The 21,106-nt window shown below is 36.1% G+C and overlaps 1 protein-coding gene across 1 annotated transcript in view; it reads right to left on the bottom strand.

The window, feature by feature from the left end:
- Positions 1–6,619: 6,619 nt before the first annotated feature.
- The window catches only part of IBTK (inhibitor of Bruton tyrosine kinase), an 82,012-nt gene continuing 67,525 nt past the window's right edge, over positions 6,620–21,106 (bottom strand). Inside the window, exons 26-29 of the mRNA XM_038002196.2 lie at positions 17,735–17,884; positions 9,693–9,764; positions 8,713–8,845; positions 6,620–7,913 (exon numbers count right to left, since the gene is read on the bottom strand). Of these exons, the coding sequence (XP_037858124.2) occupies positions 7,782–7,913; positions 8,713–8,845; positions 9,693–9,764; positions 17,735–17,884 (487 nt within the window). The 3' untranslated portion in view covers positions 6,620–7,781. The remainder of the gene's footprint in view (positions 7,914–8,712; positions 8,846–9,692; positions 9,765–17,734; positions 17,885–21,106) is intronic.

The raw sequence follows: 21,106 nt of genomic DNA, 5'->3' as shown, positions 1-21,106 counted from the left end.
GGAGGCCAAGGCGGGCGGATCACGAGGTCAGGAGATCGAGACCATCCTGGCTAACAGGGTGAAACCCCGTCTCTACTAAAAATACAAAAAAAAAAAATTAGCCGGGTCTGGTGGCGGGCACCTGTAGTCCCAGCTACTCAGGAGGCTGAGGCAGGAGAATGGCATGAACTCGGGAGGTGGAGCTTGCAGTGAGCCGAGATTTGTGCCACTGTACTCCAGCCTGGGCGACAGAGCGAGACTCAGTCTCAAAAAAAAAAAAAAAAAAAAAAAAAAAAATTTAAACCAATATAGTTGTCCCCTGACTTCAGCCCAGAACCAATCAACTTCCACTCTTTAAAGGTTTCTTCTTTCTGCTTTGTTTTCTGCTATCTCTAGATAATTTAATATGTTGCTTTTTGTTAACTCTTTGGATAAAATATTTAGCCAACCTTTGACAGTTCTGTAAAGCTTCTCTCAACATTTTTCCATCTGTTAAACCTGTCAGATAACCCAATTGTCACTTTTCAAGTCACTTCCTGGGGCCTGCCATCCTCCCCAGTTCACCAGAATGGTTTGCTCTCTGGGTCTGACAAACTTTCCCTTCACCATTAACCTGAGATTTCCACTTGTATCTCCCCCTCTTCACTGTTGGTTACCTTGTTTCCTGGATATCATGTCTTCCTCTCAATCTATTTCTTCGTTTAGTGGAGTACATTCTCCAGTAGCCTCTCAGAAAGGGCATATGGTAGGTTTATTAGAGACTTTATTTGAAAATACCTTTATTCTATCTTTGTACTTAATAGAGAGCTCTGTGGCCGGATGCAGTGGCTCACGCCTGTAATCCTAGAACTTTGGGAGGTTGAGGTGGGTGGATCAGGAGTTCGAGACCAGCCTGGCCAACGTGGTGAAACCCTGTCTCTACTAAAAAATACAAAAAATTAGCTGGGTGTGGTGGTGGGCACCTGTAAATCCCAGCTACTTGGGAGGCTGAGGCAGGAGAATTGCTTGAACACAGGAGGTAGAGGCTGCAGTGAGCCAAGGTCGCGCCACTGCACTCCAGCCTGAAGAAGAGTGAGGCTCTGTCTCAAAAAATAAAATAAAATAAAATAAAATAAAAAAAGAAAGAAAAAAAGAAATCCTACTGCACATTAAATTGTGCCTCAAAGTCTCTACTAAAAATGAAAAAGATATATTGTCTCCAAGTCTTTCACCTTTTCACATGAAGATGAAGGGGTTGGAAATTCCCTTAATTTTTTCAGTCTTTTAAAAGGGTATTATGGATATGTTCTATTTCATATGGCTTTTGTTTTAAAAGGAGTATATTCATCAGATTTTATCGTTTAGGGGCTCCAAATACATCCTAAGTTGAGCACCATAGCTAAAGTACATTGTAAGTATTTTGAAAAATACCTGCAGTATAAATTCATATTCAAAACAAAATTTTTTAAATGTATCCAGTTCTTCATTTCCTATCCAAATTAAACTAAAAATTAAAGATAATTATACAGGTATGGGATCTAAAAAGCACATACGCACATAATTAAATGTATAAAGAATGGGTGAGGTGAGAGAATGTAAAAAAGGTACTTCATTACTTGGCAATTGATCGTGTATCTGAAAATGAGTCTGGCCCTATAATTTCTTCCACATCTTCTTAGTCTGAGCCATTTAATTTTCATTTTCTAACGGATCATGTAGCTGGAAAAACTTTTGTTTTCTTCACAGAAGTTATAAATAATTAAAGTCAGTGAACTCTAGGGCACCCAAGGAAATCTCAACATCTTTTAAAGCTGCACTAAATGTTTGAGATTTTAAAAGTAAGCAACTTACAAACATCTCCCTTTCACTATCAATTAAGGAAAAGCCTCCCATTCCTAATAAACAAAATTGAGGCTTTTAAATTTGTATAGCAAATGTTTTCCATTTTCTTCCAGCTACCAACCCTCGCTATGCAATAGAAAACATTTCTAGACTACCAAGCCTGTGCGTATCTTCCCTTCTCTTTTGCCTCAAAATATCTACTTTAGCACGCATCCGAATCACCTGGAGGGCTTGTTAAAACAGATTGCTGGGCACCCCTTCTTGTTTCCAATTCAGTACAGGCGAAGTCCATGAATTTGTATTTATCACATGTTCCCAGTGATGTTGATGTTGCTACTCCAGGAATCAATAAAATTATCCTCAATTTCTTTCCTTCAGTTTAAGAAAATTAAGTAGCACTTCTTTCCTTTCCTACAAGTTTAACTTTGCACTCTTGGTTTTATCTTCATTCTCATTCTACCATTATTTCTGTCTTTCCAGCATCTCAGTCTCTTTCTATGTGCATTGACTCCTCCCTTTCTGCCTTCTAGATGCACAGAGCTCTTTTTAAAAATATATATAAAACAAATGCACCATCTATTTTAAAGTTATATGTCTCTCATAAATCTGTTCACTGCCAAATTTCTAGGTAAAATATCCTTGAACCAAAACCTCTACATTCAGCCAGGTGCAGTGGCTCACACCTGTAATCCCAGTGCATTGGGAGGCTGAGGCAGGTGGATCACTTGAGGTCAGGAGTTCGAGACCAGCCTGTTCAACATGGTGAAACCCCATCTCTACTAAAAAAAATAATAATACCAAAAATTAACCAGGCGTGGTGGCACATGCTTGTAATCCCAACTACTTGGGAGGCTGAGGCAAGAGAATCCTTGAACCCAGGAGGCAGAGGTTGCAGTGAGGTAAGACTGCGCCACTGCACTCCAGCCCGGGTAACGAGCGAAACTCCGTCTCAAAAAAAATCAACAAAATCTCCACATTCTATTACTTCTCTCCATTACTTAGGTCATATTTCAATCAATTAGAGTCCAAGCTGGAAACAGACAACACTCTCAACTTGGGAGAATTATTATCAAATTTTTTATAAAAGTGTGGGCAGGATGTAGGAAAACCACAATGGATACTGCAGTTAGTTGGACTAGACATAACACGGGATCCTTTGCCATTCTTAGGCCTGAGGGTGAGGGAAAGCAACATCCCCAGAAGCTGGAGAGACTGTTGTATGGAGACAGCTGCCCAACAGGAGCTGTGACCTTCCCATGATTGTGGCTCATAACAACATCATGAGAGAGGGCAGAAAAAAAAAGCTTCATTCTCTTTCTCCTGCCAACACGCCAATATTCTGCTAGTGCTCCAAATGGCTATCAAGCCTGTGCCTATCTTTACTTCTCTTATGACTCAAAATACCTACTTTAGTACACATCAGAATCACCTGGAGGGCGATAACTGGCTGTCAGAGGGAAAATAAGCTGGTTGGTAAAGTCCTAGAGATTACTCTCACAAGATATAGTGGAGAACAAAGAATGGATCTGCAAATAAGCAATATCCCTTACCGTATGGTCCATCTTTCTTGTTCCTCAGATTCTTATCCTTTATTTAGGTAGACACATTTATGTCCTCAACACAGGAAACATACAAACATACAAAGTTCTACAAGCTACTATTTCATAAGATTGATGTCAATTTAGTCATATTCTTCTCCTGTACACATGGAACATTCTCCAAGACAGATCTTATATTAGACTATAAAAGATATTTCAACAAACTTAAAAGGACTGAAACAATACAAAATATGTTCTCCAAATTTAACAAAATTAAATTAGCAATCAATAACAAATGGATACTTGGTAAGAATTCCCAAATATTTGAAAATTAACCAATATACTTTTAAGTAATTCAAAGAAGAAATCAAGATGAAATTTAAAAATATTTTGAACTGAATGAAAATAAAAACATGACATATATAAATTTATGAGATGCAGCTAAAGCAGTGCTTAGAGGGAAATCTATAGTTCTACATTCCTGTACTTGAGAAAAAGAGAACTCTCTAAGCCTAAACACATAGAAAAAGAACAGCAAATTAAAGCTAAAGGAAGCAGAAAATAATAAAGAGAACAGAATCAATGAAAACCAATGAAAAACAGAGAAAAATCAATGAACCCCAAGTTGGTTCTTTGACTTCAATAACTTCTTTGACAACTTCAATGTTGAGTGATATGATTAAGGAAAAAAAAAAGAGAGAGAGAGAGAAAGAAAATAAGGATTACCAAAATTACAAAAGTGGGGAGGAACTTGACTACCAAACCTTATGAAATTAAAAGGACTGTAAGGCACTACTATGAACAAACTAGAGAACTGAGATGAACTGGATAAATTCCTAGAAAGAAATAAATTATTGAAACTGAATAAAGAACATATAGAAAATCTCAACAGGCTCTAATATGTAAAGGAATAGAAAAAAAAAAAATAATTTAAAGTCTTCCCACAAAGAAAAGCCCATACCTGGATGATTCAACTAGTTAATTCTATCAAAATTTAAATAAGAAATAATACCAATCATTTATGAACACTTCTATAAAAGTGAATCCTTCCCAATTCACTCTATAAGGCTAGTATTAAAGAGATATCAGAGTAAAAGATAGGGGAAAAAAAGGAAAAGAGAAAGAAAACCACAGACCAATATCCCTCATGAACACAGATGCAAAAGTCTTCGTTGAAATGTTAGCAAATCAAATCCACGACCTCTTTCTGAAGTGCTGTCATGGTCCACTTCTTGACTTACTGGTAAATTACTTAGCTAAATATTTTTGTCTTGTTCACTTATCTCTTTATGTTATGGTTCAAGATTTTAAAAGATTTAAACATACACATACACAAGAAAGAAAAAAATGCCTAGTCTATGTCCTCAAAGTACAAGTAATTTAGTAATAAAGACCAGATCAATAGAAAAACAAAAGTAATGACAGAATATGACAAGTACCCTAAAAGGTATAAGGTTACAAGGAAATGAGAACATAGGTGATCCATGTATGCTACTATTTTTATGTTACTTTATGTTTGAGGGTGTATGGAGGGAAACCAGAAAAACTATAAAGAGAATTTTGATTGCCTTTATTATGGATAGGTAATCTGAAGAGAAAGAAAAATTTAGGTAGAGATCTGCATGAGCAAAGCTTGAAGCATATTTGGGAGAAACATTAGGTCTAGTTTGACTCCACCACTATACGTACAGTATTTTTTTTTTTTTTTTTTTGAGATGGGGTCTCACTCTGTCACCCAGGCTGGAGCACAGTGGCATGATGTTCATTCACTGCAACCTCCGTCTTCCAGACTCAGGTCTCCCACCTCAGCCTCCCAAGTAGCTGGGATTACAGGTGCCCACTACCACATTCAGCTAATTTTTGTATTTTTAGTAAAGATGGTGTTTCACCATGTTGGTCAGCCTAGTCTTGAACTCCTGGTCTCAAGTGATCCACCAGTGTTGGTCTCCCAAAGTGCTATAATTATAGGCATGAGCACCACGCCTGGTCAGCTTTCTTCAATTTATAAAATGAAGAGAATACACATAAAATGAATCAATAAGGCTTCAGATCTAAAATTATATGAAAGAGCTACTTAAACCTTATCAGGAACAAATATATACACCCTGGCCTCCAAAACAGCTATAGGGAATCAACCTAGACATAACTAGCAATAACTTTCTCAAATGACTGGATATTGCTCCTATATAAAGCTAGGTTTTCTTAAATTTATTTTAAAAACCATCTCTTTAGGACCTGAAGAAGAGTCCTGAATCTCAGTATCTTGTCAACAAATTTGACTTTGCAGTCTTCTTGATTTTGCAAATTTTAAGCATATTCTGCCTCTGACATGCCCTTATCCCAATGTCCTACGGAACCATCACTTTTTCAGGCTGAACAGTTCTGCCAGGAGGCGAAGGTTGCAGTCAGCCAAAATCGTGCCACTGCACTCCAGTCTGAGTGATGGAGTGAGATTGTGCCTCAAGGAAAAAAAAAAAAAAAACAGTTCTGTAAGTGTTTCCATAAATCTTAAAGATCTCTCTATCCCACTGATCTTTTAAATTTGTCATTTCCAGTATTTCTTCAATTCTATCAAGTATTTTTGAGGTTATGGAATTAGAGATGAACACTGTAGCAGAATAATGTTATTTTGTTAGGGGAGAAAGAAAACCCCTACCACTTTCCTGGGCTTTTTGACAGCAATGTGTCAGACAGCTACCTTCGTGGAATTATTTATGAAGAAATACAGTTTATGGCAGTGTTTCTCTTTAACTTTACTAGCAAAAGGACTTCTTTTTTCCCAATAAAATTATATATAATACCTCACTACATAATACAGACCATCAAGTGCAACTGCTCTGGTTGTGGTTTGTAACGGCCTAAAGCCTCACAGACTCGGTTCAGTTCGTGCCCCTCTTTCACACCCCATCCAACAAAGACCCCCAAGACTGCTTCCCAGGCAGCATGGAAGACAGCAAGAAAATCATCACTTTATAGTATCTGTAAATATTAAAGATGTCAATATATACAGCAGAATCAAAGTTTCAAATGAAATCAATTACTTCAAAGGCTTCTTTACAGCAAGAATGATAAAACATTTATAAAATTCATTTCTCAATTTACTCAAACACACATAAAAATTCACAACATCATATTTAGAAAACTGCCTTTTTAAATCCATCTTAGAATAAATGCAGCATCAACTTAACCATGTACTGGCTATTAGTGTAGCACATCAGAAAAAATATTAACTCTTTCCATAATAAATGTCAATATGGTAAAAAATGTGAAGCACACATTAGTGAAATGGATCAAGATCATTTTTTATTGCACATCTGCTTACATGTCTGCTGCTTTTGGGTAGAGCTAAACCTGAAATATTGAGTCAGTTTCCGTCATTTTACATCAACTAAATTATAGCAGTGAACTGCTTATGTGTCTTCCAAACTTATCTTCCAGAAACTAGAACATTAACCTTTCCAATTTATCTAGGTACTGAAGCACAAATTTAACATTTGTTTTTCAAAAATTTAAACACTCAGAAACAAACCAAACAACATCCTATAAAGAAAACAATTTTTATGTCTAGATGTATAACTGAGGTTCAGAGAACTTCTGATTATACAGTATTATAAAGGTAATGACAATCCAACCCTCTTCTAAACTGTTTAATTCCTGTATGTGTAATTAAGCATTTATTTTCAGAAATTTTAATACTTTCAGAAATTGATTCTCTCACAACTAGGTGTTTTTAAGATCCTTCATCCCACTAAAAATAAATAACCCACAATGATTCCAAATCTTTTTTTTTTTTTTTTCAGAATAATCAGTATTCTTATTCCCTTTCCACTGTACTCTACTGCTTAATGCAAAATGGAGAATATGTGGTCCAAACAGAAATATGGCATTTGTGCAGGTCAAGCTTTGAATAGACATGGACCACAGGCATAGCCTGATTTTTAAAAAGCAACAAGAATGTTGACACAACTATTAGACCAAACACAAAATTCTGGCCATTAATGAATCTGAAGTAATAACTGATGCTCCTACTTTAAATTCATCAATGCCATACTTAAAAAGTCAAGCAACAACACATACTTGGCAAAATCTTCTAAATTCTCAAGTTCTCAAACAAAAAAGTTATTTTTAATACTTCATTCTCCTTATATCTTATGATTCAATCACTTATATTTTCCTTTGTTAGACTATTCAGAAGAAACAATTCTACTTAACCTTAATAAGTTTTTGTCTCACACATTTTATATAAAGTTACTAAAATCACAATTCTCAGAAATTTATTTTTAATCATACAAACATTATATGATTTAACTGCAGTAAAGAAATTATATCCTTTCTTAATCTATTTAGAATGATATTATAAAATCTCTAAGACTCTTTTCCACAGCTTTTCTTTGTACGAACAAACTCATAATTATGAAAAATGCATCTCAACTCCACGGTGAACTAGCATCCATGCTTATTCCACATAGGTACTGCCAGTGGTCCCTGCGGTGTCCTTTCAACTATGACAAACTCTTCAGGGTTGCCAAATGCCTCATAGAAAACCAATAAATCTTGTATGGCATGCTCCTCAATCTGAAAGGAAGAAGGGAAAGAAGACTTTTTACTCTTTTAATTATAAACTAAGCAGGATGTATTTGCCTTCCAATTTCCTTTTGAGGTACTACCACTTTCCATGGATACAATACAGTGAAATTAAATCAAGTATCCTGCTATCTCTGTGGCAAGGAGAAAGCTTGGGGCCTGAGGTAGAATCATGAGATACCCATGGGCTCTTGAATTTGAATCTTGAGCAGAAGGAAAAAGAAACTGAAAATGATTGCTGAAATTCATTCATTCCAATAGCCTTATTCTGTGAGATACTTTCTGCTATCGTACAAGTCGTCTAAATCTTGCTTCTGAGCTTTCCAGTGCTACCATGGGTCTTTTCTGTTTCCAAGCCTGGCTGTCTGGTCTTTCAGCTAAGTCTACGGAATCTTAATAGCCCTCAAATAAATTATGTTTTCCTTAAGTTAGCCAGAGTAGGCTTCTGTTGCTTACAATCTCAGAATTCTTACTGATACAGAAGCCAAGTGTAGCACTAGAGAATACTGCCAAATTCTCTACTGGTCATTTTTAAAAACAAATAATCCAAAGTATCACCAAAGCAAAAATGTAAGCTTTATCATAATTTATTAGTCATAAATTAATTGTCCTGAATATCTACAACTAATACATACACTGCTAGATGCCTCAGTTCAATTTTACCTGGCATTTACATTTTAATTTCATAGATACAGGCACCTTTTCAAAGCAAACAAACATGATTTTCTTAAAACTTAAGTAGGAAATATAGTTCTTCTCTAAATTAAACCCTACTAAGTGTGTTATTTACCTGAATCAGAGCCAAGGGTTTTTCTCGACTTCTAATAAGAGCTGCTTCCTGTTGTAGTTCTTCTTCTACAATAGATGCAAAAGTGACTGGGGCTACCATGGATGGAGCAGTCACTGAAGAAGATAGCCAGGGACTGAAAGAGTAATAATAATGAGTTTCACTCATCTTCCTAAATTTTTGCATGCAAAATTTTCTCTGAAATACTCTTTAGCAATGCTACAATTTTTTCCAGTGATCTACAATGAGTGAACCTGGAAGCTTTCGCAGATTACAGAATGATGAGTTTCACTCATCTTCCTAAATTTTTGCCTGCAAAATTTTCTCTGAAATACTCTTTAGCAATGCTACAATTTTTTCCAGTGACCTACAATGAGCGAACCTGGAAGCTTTCACAAAGATTACAGAATGATGAGGTGAGAAACAGAAAAACAGGAGAACTAACGTTTTATTTGGACCAGTGTTAGAGAGAAGATTTTGGAAAGTACCAGGAAATGGGGAGGGAGCAGAAACAACATAACTGAACAGAAAGGTAACTCCAACTACAGTACAGAGAGGATTCAAATAATACATTCTACTCAACACCATACTATTCCCAATTTCTTAACATTCTCTTATTCTCTTTTTTTTTTTTTTGAGACGGAGTCTCACTGTGTCACCCAGGCTGGAGTGCAGTGGCACAATCTTGGCTCACCGCAACCTCTGCCTCCCAGGTTCAAGCGATTCTCCTGCCCTAGCCTCATGAGTAGCTGGGATCACAGGCGTGTGCCACCATGCCCAGCTAAGTTTTGTATTTTTAGTAGAGACAGAGTTTCACCATGTTGGCCAGGCTGGTCTTGAATTCCTGACCTCAGATGATCCACCCGCCTCAGTCTCCTAAAGTGCTGGGATTATAGGTGTGAGCCACTGCACTCGGCCTTAATGTTTTCAATGCTAAGTAGCAACTTAGCTTTGGAGGCCCATAACTTATAAATTAACCTTACTTGGGACTGTCTAGAAGTGGTAAATCTGAAATATGGTTGCCTTCTGGTCCTGGGGCACCATGGGTAGAGCATCTGCAAAACAAATGCCAAAATTAAAGATTAAAGCTTCTAGTAATATTAGTCAAACTGCTTATTAATATATACAGAGGAAAAACTGTAAACTCCTGACTCCAGAGGCAAATTAAGTAAGTGCAGTCAAGCTTACCTTTAAAATTATAAGTAAACAAAATAATCTATATACATTTATAAAACCTTCTGTATAAAATATAATAGAGAAAGATATTGCAAGAAATAGCCTATTTCTAATAATATTATATATATATACCAGATAAACCAATAATCTCTAAATCAGATAATTAACAGCCAAATTTTGTGAGGAACTAACATACTTTATGAGCAAAGAATTACAGATACGACAGAAATACAAAATATGATCTTTACCTTCTAAGAATTCACAAGCCAGTGGAGGAAACAACATACAAAATGACATATAAAATAACAGAACAGAATTTAAGACAGTATAACAAATTGAGTTATACTGGCTATAAGAACTATACAAATCACAATATTTAATCATTTGAGAGGGCCTCATGGAAAAGAATGAACTTGAGAAGATAATAAAAAAGAGGTATATGATGAAAGCAATAAGAAGCATTCCAGTAAGGAGAAAAACTTAAAAAGGTACAATGCAGACGAGCTAATTGTGGAATTTTACAGTTAGAAATTAGATCTAGAGATTATCTAGATCACTCCAATGCTCTCTTTCAGCAATGAGCAAACTGAGGACTAGACAGGTTTAACAACACAAAGTCAGAGTGTAAATTAACAGGATCTAAAATATTGACTTCATGACTCATTTACACACATTTATTGAGCATGTCAGGATTATCGTAGGTGCTGAAAATCAGGCTGATTAAAACCCAATCTTCTCCCCTCAAAAAATTCTGATGGGAAAGATTTAAAAATATACTTAAGCAATGATAAAACAATGTATACAGTACTATGGATGCACAGGAGAAAAACTAAAATATGGAAGATGGTATACACTGATGGCTTCACTGAGGAAATGACATTAAAGCTGAGGAGAGGGACAATTAAAAAGAATTTTGGTTGTACAAATACATAGACCTATAAAAGATTTCAGTGCTTTAAGTAAAGGCAGGCTGTTCTCATCAATAAGCAAAGAATGTCTGAATTCAGGGCAAGGAAGAAACTTAAAGAGAAATAAAGTTTAAAAGAAACAGTAGGGTCAGAGTACAAAATACACTGAAAGCTAAAATGTTAAGCCCTGATGTGTGGGCAAACAAATTTACTAAGAGCCTAAGTACTTCATGTGTATTATCCCATTTAATCTTTGCAATACCCTGTGAAGAAAGCATATATTAACCCATTATAGAGAAGAAAAAACAAACTCAAAGAATATTAAATAATTTGTCTGATTCACAAATTAGATAAGTAGCAGAGAGATAACAAAAATCTGGTCTTTTTGATTTAGAGTACAGTGTTTTTTCCATGATCACACAGCTGCCTTTATTTCTACTATCCCCCTTATTCTGGAATACATTCCACTTCAAATGTCCTCTCATTGTTATACTGTTGGCTCAAATGTCATTTTCTCTCTCCTCCTACAAAACTTCAATCATTATGATAAAGCATCACACACTGTTATTATCGTTTACATGTCAACCTTAATTGCTAGACTAGTCTCTTGAGGAACAGGACTGCTTCATTCATCTTTGTATCTCAGTGTCCGGCAGCATACTTGGAAATACTTAAGAAAATTAATTAGAAAATTAATGACTGAAACAGAAATTCAAAGGGTTTTTTTACTATACAATAATGAAAAGCAGAGGTTTTTAGGTTCTTTATTGCTTTAAATTACTGATAACTTTTCTTAGAGATATAGCTACTGAATTACAAACTGATATAAGCCCTGTAGTAAACCTGCATGGTATTACTACTCTCATTTCCATATGATGAAACTGAGATACAGAAAGATTCAGAAAGAGCTGTATAATGTTATATTGAATCTCAAATATGTTTCCTAAGACTACAATTCCATAACTTTTTCCACTCATGATTTTCCAGTGGATAATTTCATTAATTACAAATTTATCCAAACAACGTGTAGTCTGTCTTAAATGTCTTAAAATGAACCAAATTTGTCAAATAAAATAGAGCTATGATTAAACAAATATCAAAAACATTCTAAACTTTCAAATAATAAATATAGCATTATTGAGTTTTCGACATTAGCAACATAAAAGTAGATATCACAAGAGACAATCTGTATAAAATTTAGACTTCTGAAAATAAACAGCAACATAAAAAGGTTAACTGACATTTTCCTTAAAAGATTTTTGTTCAGGCCGGGCGCGGTGGCTCACGCCTGTAATCCCAGCTCTTTGGTAGGCCAAGGCAGGAAGATCACCTGGGGTAGGGAGTTTGAGACCAGCCTGACCAACATGGAGAAACTCCATCTCTACTAAAAATACAAAATTAGCTGGGCTTGGTGGCGCGTGCCTGTAATCCCAGCTACTCAGGAAGCGGAGGCAGGAGAATCGCTTGAACCCAGAAGGCAGAGGTTGCGGTGAGCCGAGATCACACCATTGCACTCCAGCCGGGGCAACAAGAACAAAACTCCGTCTCAAAAAAAAAAAGATTTTTGTTCAAACCAAAAAACATTAATATTGTCACATTTACACTTTAAAGGAACTAAATTATTCTTTGCTCAGTTGGCCTTAAAAAAAATTGTACTAGCTTAATTAGAAAGATTTTTATATAAGATTAGAGCTGATATAATCATAGAATAATTTTTGCCTCACAAGTAGTTTTTCTCACTAATTAGAAACAAGCTCAGCTGGGTGCAGTGGCTCACACCTGTAATCCCAGCACTTTGGGAGGCTGAGGTGGGCAGATCACCTGAGGTCAGGAGTTCGAGACTAGTCTGACCAACATGGCGAAACCCCATCTCTATTAAAAATACAAGCATCAGCCGGGCGCGGTGGCAGGCGCCTGTAGTCGTAGCTACTGGGGTGGCTGAGGCAGGAGAATCACTTGAACCTGGAGGCAGAGGTTGCAGTGAGTGGAGATCACACCCTTGCACTCTAGCCTGGGCGACAAGAGCAAAACTCTGTCTCGAAAAAAAAAAAAGAAACACAGCTTACATTTTCTTTCCAGAATTACGTAAGGGGACATTTCAGTGAAAGGAAAATAGGAAATAAAAGCACATAAAATGAAAAAGAATACCTAAGCAACAATAAACAAATAAAAATTGTACAAATTGCTCACTTTTAGATGTTAACACCCTCAAATAACATTGTCATTCTTGCCCTAATCTTGGAAAAAACTAAATTTTCTACAACTTAAACAAGCATGTATAATTTGTGGAATTTCCTGAGATGAGTCCCCAACCCCTGGCACCCTAACTCCCCAAAGGACCATAAGCATTCCTATCTTCTTAACTCCTACGATTTCCTGTTTATACGGCCCCATCTTCTCTTACTTCTTCTTTTAAAAATCTCATCCTGTATTCAAAAGCTTATGACAATGAAAGGGATCAAGAATTAAGTGATCTCTTTTTTTCTAATATTATTCACATGCTTATAAATATAATAATATTTAGAAATGAATATAAAAAGTGCTTATGAACTAACACAGCTCAAGCTCTTCTGCAATGAAGTCTTCCTGACACCAGCCCGTGCTCGGTTTTCCTTCTCAGAACCACTCATTCGGTACTTCATCATTTTGTAATCTCTTTAATACTTCTATATTGTATCGTAATTCTTTTCTTTTTTTTTTTTGTTGTTGTTGTTGTTGCTGTTGTTTTTGGAGACAGAGTCTCACTCTTGCTCAGGCTGGAGTGTGGTGGCATGATCCTGGCTCACTGCAACTTCCACCTCCCAGTTCAAGCAATTCTCCTTCCTCAGCCTCCCTAGTAGCTGGAATTACAGACATGCACCACTATGCCTGGCTTTTTTTTTTTTTTTTGAGATGGAGTTTCGGTCTTGTTGCCCAGGCTGGAGTGCAATGGCGCAATCTCGGGTCACCGCAACCTCCGCCTCTGACTCCTGGGTTCAAGCAATTTTCCTGCCTCAGCCTCCCAAGTAGCTGGGATTACAGGCATGTGCCACCCCAGGCCTGGCTAATTTTGTATTTTTAGTAGAGATGGGGTTTCTCCATGTTGGTTAGGCTGGTCTTGAACTCCCGACCTCAGGTGATCCACCTGCCTCGGCCTCCCAAAGTGCTGAGATTACAGGCGTGAGCTACAGCGCCTGGACCTTGTATCGTAATTTCATTCTTATTCTGTCATTTAACGTCCATGTATGTACATTAATATTTATCAACTAGGTTTCAGACACATGAAAGGCTGCGCCTATACATTCTACTTTTATATATACCCAACAGAGGCCAGTACCAGGTAGCCCATAATTTGCAAATTAATGAATATTTTAGTTTGTCTGTAACGTTTTATATTTCCTTTTTAAAAAAGCATACTTACTATGTTTTCTATGATAGAAAAAAACCCCTGAAACTCAAAGCTATATGTTTTCTTTCTCAGAATAACTATCAGTGATAGCCACAGTTATTTAAAACATTAACTCCCATACCAAAAATACTGAAGCTATGGATATGTCATACTGTCATAAACTCCATTAAGTCAAACTTCCAAAGCAGTATAACAGGGCACACTTATAAAGAGCCCTGATGTTATAGCACACTCTAGTGATCAACTCTGAAACCGCAGATCCATATTTTAAGTTCCATGACAAATCGTTATATATCTAAAGACATTTTTTTAAAGTTTCAATGAATATTAATATTTAAAATATAAAAATACAAAAATTATCTTAATTTTCATACCTTTAAATTGATATATCTAAGACATGCAATACAAATCACTACATTAGAAACAAATGTTACTTCAAACAGGGTAACAATTTTAATTAATTTACTCATTTAGTCATTCACCAGACTCACGGAGCACCTACTGCATGCCAGGAGCCAGTCTGAACACTGGTAGTAAAATGATGAGCAATGACAAACCTCCTTGCTCTCATTGAACATATAATTAAACATACAGACATGAAAATACTTAGAGTAGACAAATATTAAAGAATCACACTAATAAACGTACAATAAAAAAGTACCATGAGAACATACAACAGTAAACTGCCCCAGTAAGTCAGACTTCTCCAAAGAATATAACTGAATAGATATTGAAAGAAGAGTCAGAGTCAGTCTGTCAAAGGGTAAGGAGGTAGAAAGACGGAAAGTGCATTTGAGAACTAAGAGAAGGCCAAGATGACTAGAACACAGAGATCAGGTTACAAAATCAAGTTAAAGACAGTAGGCAGGAGCCAGACTATGTAGGCCTTGAAGGCCATATTAAGAATGCTATAGCTTTTTTCTTAAAAGCAATAAACTCCAAATTTTAAAAAAGAACACACTAGCTTAATATATTGGAGGAAAGAAAGGCAAGACCAGTCAGTAGGGCAACTCTGGTGGCCCGGGTGAAGTATCACAGTAAACTGATTCAGAGGTGATAGCACTGGAGATAAAATTTAGTATATGGATTTGAGAAATATTCAAGAGATAAAACTGGAATGCTCTAACAGTAGACTGAATACTTGTGAAGAAAATGGAAGTGCCAAAGACACAAATTCTTCCTATTTACTGAGGAAGAAAATTCTGAAAGAATAGGCTATGCTATGTTTTTCTATATTTTTGTTTGATTTTGGTTTTATGAGAGGGGTATGAGGAAAACATTAAGTTTCGTTTTGGACATGAAGTTTGCGGTGTTTCTGAACATGCAGATAGAATGGTAGGGTCAATAAGAGATAATTAAGTCTAAAGCCCAGATGATAGATACGGGCAAGAGATACTAGTAACGGGGCTGGGAGACAGAATGAATTACGGACTGAGTGGGAGGTGACAACTCTTTTGAGAAATCTGGCTGTGAAGGAGATGGAGAATTGGTAATGACAGGACAACTGATAGAAGAAAGTGTGCCCAGACCACATGAGAGACCTGAGCACATTCAAAACCAGAGGGGAAAAATCTAGTTAAAAGGAAAAGGTTGAATCTTACACAAGAAAGGAAAGGGATAATTAATAGTTTTCAGGCTTCTGAAGTGGGAAGCATTAAGATAAAAGCACAGGTATTGGCCTAAGATAAGAGAGAGAACTTTTCTATGGCAAAACAAGAAAGGAGCATAGTTCTATATAGTCAGGGGCTAATTTGTTCACCACTGTAACTCTAGTACTTAGCATAATGTCTGATACAAAGTTCATAATCAATAAATGTTTGATAGCCAATTTGAAGACTATGTACCTAGTTTTATATTTATAAGCCTATCATAATTATAATTATATAAATTAATATGCAAAAAGATTTAATCTGCTTCATGTGTTAGTATTCCATTTAAGGTTTTGTTTTGTTTTGTTTGTTTGTTTGTTTTTGAGATGGGGTCTCCCTCTGTTGCTCAGGCTGGAGTGCAGTGGCACAATCAAGGCTAACTGCAGCCTTTACCTCCCAGGCTCAAGCAATCCTCCCAACCCAGCCTCCTGAATAGATGGGACTATGGGCACATGCCACCAAGCCGAGCTAATTTATTTTTCTTGCTATTTTTTGTAGAGACAGGGTTTCATCATGTTGCTAGGCTGGTCTCAAACCCCTGGACTCAAGTGATCTGCCCACCTCGGCCTCCCAAAGTGCTAGGATTACAGGCATTAAGCCACCGAACTCAGCCTAAGATTTTTATTTTAAAATAGTATTTTAATGCTAGAAGTATTAGACAAGTTAGGGAGATGACTTCAGATCTTTTAAGGCTCAAGAACTTTCCTCCTAAAAGTAAATATCTGTAAAAAAGAAGACAGTCACAATACTAACAGTGAAAATACGCCTAAACATTTAATCTAAATCAGGAGTTTCCAAACACTGTTGTTAGAAGACTCTGATAGTTCCTTAGGGCAGGTAAAGTGACATTAAACTAGTATAACTCCCCAGTCTCCATTCTGTGCTTCAGTCAGAAAAGTTTATATTATCTGTTTGATGCACTTGAATTGGACATAACATACCTTACTTATTTTGTTTTGTTCGTTTGAGACCAGGTCTCACTCTGTCACCCATGCTGGAGTGCAGTGGTTCGATCACAGCTCACTGAAAATACTGCTTTTAAATTATAGATTTTGATGTTTCATGTAGGCATTTAAAATATGAAACTTTTTTCTTTAAAATACATTGGACTTTCTAAAGCAGTATTAAAAATAGCTAGGCCAGGTGTGGCAGCTCATGCCTGTAATCCTAGCACTTTGGAAGGCTGAGGTGGGAGAACTGCTTGAGGGCAGAAGTTCGAGACCAGCCTGGGCAACATAATGAGACCCCCATCTCTACTTTCATGAAAATTAAAATTAAAAAATAGCTACAGAAAAAATTGCAAATATCCAAAGGTTCATCAACAGATGCACAGATAAACACATTGTATGTGGTATGCCCGTACAATGAAACTATTCAGCAATGAAACAGAATCAATGGATACCCATAACAGCATGAATAAATCTCAAAATAATTATGCTGAGTAAAAGAAGACTTTTTACTAGGGGTACATACTGCACGACCCTGCTGATATAAAACTCTAAAATGTACACGCTAGTCTGTATTGGCAGATTAGTAGCTGCTTGGGAGGGGGAAACAGAAGGAAGAGAGGAAGGGATTACAAAGGGTCATGACAAAACATCTGAAAATGATGCTTATGTTCACTATTTTGAATGTTGTGGTGGTATCATAGGTGTATATATATGCTGAAACACAGAATGTGTACTTTAAATAGATGCAATTGATTTTAAGTCAATTATATCTCAATAACTGTTTCAATTTTTTTAAGTAGGGAAGGAATTTACATATGCTAATTTTAATTCTGAATGTAAAAGAGTGTACAAAAAAATCTGCCTCATAAAGTTTTAAATATTATTTCAGAACATAAAACCACCACAGACTATTTTAAGGTAGAAACTGTATTAGTTTTAAGTATGTTTTATTACCTGACAATTTTTGGTGCCTGAGAATTTTCAATTCCTTTAAAAGAAACTTTTTTGACATGATCGCCTGAACTATGGCTAGTAACAGACTTTTTTTCTTCTAGTAAGAAATCCCGGAATGACTTGGATGAAACTGAATGTAGAGAAGATGCCCTGCAAAAGAAAGCAAAGATCATGTTAAAACATCCATTTTGTAAAAGGGCATTGCTGGAAGTTATAAGAGAACAATAAGAGAATGTATACTAAAAATTTTACAATATACAATTACAGTTTTCAGTGTGATGTTGGATTCCTGATGCCAATTGTGAAATATCCAAAACTATTCCATAAGAAAAAGCAATCAATGAAGACCAAGTCTAGAGATAACTTAGATGTTAAAATCAGCAATAATATTAAAATAGATATTATAATTATGCATCAGATAATAACAAAAGTTCATTAAAAATAGGTAAGCTCAGCAAAAGAAGCTATTAAAAAAAGAACAAAACAAAAATTCAAGAATTTTTAATATATTTTTTAAAATTCACTGTATAGATTGAAGAGTTGGTAAACTTGAAGATAAACCAAAAGAAATTTTTGAATCTGAAAAAACAAAAAAGAGAAGTTGAAGAAAATTATCCCATAATGAATTATAAGATAAAATCAAAAGGTCTGCCATATGTGTAACTGAAGTCCCAGAAATAAAGAAGAGAGATATGGCAGAGAAAAAGAAACAATGGCCAAAATTTCCCCAAATTTGGTAGAAGATATAAATTTAAAGACTCTAGAATTTTGGCAAACCCCAAAAAGATAAAACAAAGAAAACCATACTTAGGCACATAATAAATAAACAGCTGAAATCCAAAACTAAATAGAAAATCTTAAAAGCAGCCAGAGAAACGCAACACAGAATGAAAATGAGTAGCTTGTTATTTGAAACAATGAAGCCCAAAAGACGATGGAAGGGAATCTTTAATATGATGAAAGAGGTAAAGAATGTCAATCCAGAATTCTATATCTATGTGAGTAATCTTGAAAGTAGGTCCTCTTCAAGTCATGCCTTGAAATGACTATAGCCCTGGCCAAACCTTGACTGCAGCACTGTGGAAGATCCTGAGTCAGAGGCACTCAGCTGAGATTCCTGACCCAAAGGAATTATGATAATAAATGTTGGTTGTTTTAAGATGTTGTTCAAGCATAATCTGTTAGGAAGCAATAAATAATTACAGAAATTAAAAGGGTAATAAAGAAATCTTATAGAGCCGGGTACAGTGGCTCACACCTGTAATCCCAACACTTTGGGAGGCCAAGGCAGGTGGATCGCTCGAGCCCAGGAGTTTGAGACCAGCCTGGCCAACATGGTGAAACTCTGTCTCTACTAAAAACACAAAAATTAGCTGGGCATGGTGGCGCACACCTGTAATCCCAGCTACTCAGGAGGCTGAGGCATGAGAATCGTTTGAACCTGGGAGGCAGAGGTTGCAGTGAACTGAGACTGAGCCACTGCATTCCAGGCTGGGTGACAGAGCAAGACTCTGTCTCAAAAAAATGAAAAACAAAACAGAAAAAAAAAAGATAGAAATGTTACAAACAACTTAACACAAATACATTTGACAATTTACATGGAATAGACAAATACTATTTTTAAAAAACCAAATTACTGAAAATAACAGAAAATCTATATAGACTGTAGCTATTTTAAAAACTGAATTAATCTCACCAGGTTTTTTAACTGCAAAAATTGACAAACTGATTCCAAAATTTATATGAGAATAAAAAATCCCAGATTAGCCAAAGCATTCTTTAAAAAAAAATACAAAGTTGGAAGAAGACAAAACCAATTACGGTAATCAGGATAGTATATGCTAGGCCTGAATGTATTTCCTCCAAAAACTCATGTTGAAATGTAAATGTCACTGTGCTTGTATTGTGAGATGACACCTTTAAGAGGTGTTTAAGTTATGAGGGTGCCTCACAAACCAACTAATGCCATTATCACTGAGAGTGGTCAACCCTTTTTGCGCTCTCTAACCCTGCTGGCATATGCCTTCCACTATGCTATGAAGTAGTAACAAGGCTTCCGCCAGATGCCAGCACCTTTATATTGGACATCCCAGCCTCTAGAACTGTGAGCCAATAAATATCTGTTCATTATAAATTACCCACTCTGTTACAGCAGCACAAAATGAACTAAGACCGTGTGATACTGACATAAAGATTGACAAACAGATTTCTTCAAATATGTTCTATTGTTCTTTCCACCGACTATGCCATAATTTGAAAGAGTGTCTGATTTCCCACAATTTTACCTTCCTAACTCACAAGTTCCAGCTATTTTCTACCTTTACAGCCACAGAAAATTTATGGAGAAGCATTTTAGATATTTGAACCTAAATAAAAATTAACCAGAATTTTGTTCCTCAGCTAAAGAAGTCCTGTAATTTTACTCTAAATAATATTTTTAGCTTTAAAATGTTAAATAATTGAAATTGTTTTATATTGCATGTGTTAGCTCTAAATGGAATTTGAAAGAATTTACTTTCAAACATCAAGCCAGGCCACAAAGACCATGTATTCTTCCACTGAAGATGACTGATGAGAAATGTTCTATTATTTCTCCAAGTAAAACATTTAATTTTGAGAAGTAGCCAAATCCCATACCTACTTAGTGTTTTCACATTAAATTTAAAATTTGCCTGGTTGGAACTTCAATCTAATGCAAAAACCCAGTTATCTCTAATACTTTCCATTGCCACACCTAACTGCCAGCAGCAGGGGTACAACTATATACACTAGGAATTTGTACAGACTAGGTGAATGAATGCGTGAACAAACTAGTGAAAATCCTACCACAACCACAAGTATATTTAGAGTGCTAATTTGTGATTTGCTAATGAATTGCACATTAACCTTAATATTAAGATAAACATATTTTTAAAAATATTTTGAAGAAGTAGAATCTCATTAGATGATACTTCAGGTAATGATGTACCTTTACGAAGGATTTTATAAACAGTTAAATTGGCTGGGCACGGTGGCTCACACCTGTAATCTCAGCACTTTGGGAGGCCCAGGTGGATGGATCACGAGGTCAGGAGTTCGAGACCAGCCTGTCCAACATAGTGAAACCCCATCTCTACTAAAAATACAAAATTAGCTGGGCATGGTGGTGTGCGCCTGTAATCCCAGCTACTGGGGAGGCTGAGGCAGAAGAAGTGCTTGAACCCAGGAGGCGGAGGCTGCAGTGAGCCGAGATTGTGCCACAGCACTGCAGCCTGGATGACAGAGCAAAACTCCGTCTCCGGGAAAAAAAAAAGATAAATCACCATAGTCATGAATCTATTCTGTAAATAACGATCTGTAAATCTGATTAAAAGTTAACTTCAGCCAGGAACA

The sequence above is a fragment of the Chlorocebus sabaeus genome, chromosome 13 (genome assembly GCF_047675955.1).
Source record: "Chlorocebus sabaeus isolate Y175 chromosome 13, mChlSab1.0.hap1, whole genome shotgun sequence".
Classification (NCBI taxonomy): domain Eukaryota; kingdom Metazoa; phylum Chordata; class Mammalia; order Primates; family Cercopithecidae; genus Chlorocebus; species Chlorocebus sabaeus.
Note: the sequence above shows the minus strand (reverse complement) of the source record. Positions and strands in the feature narration are given on the sequence as shown.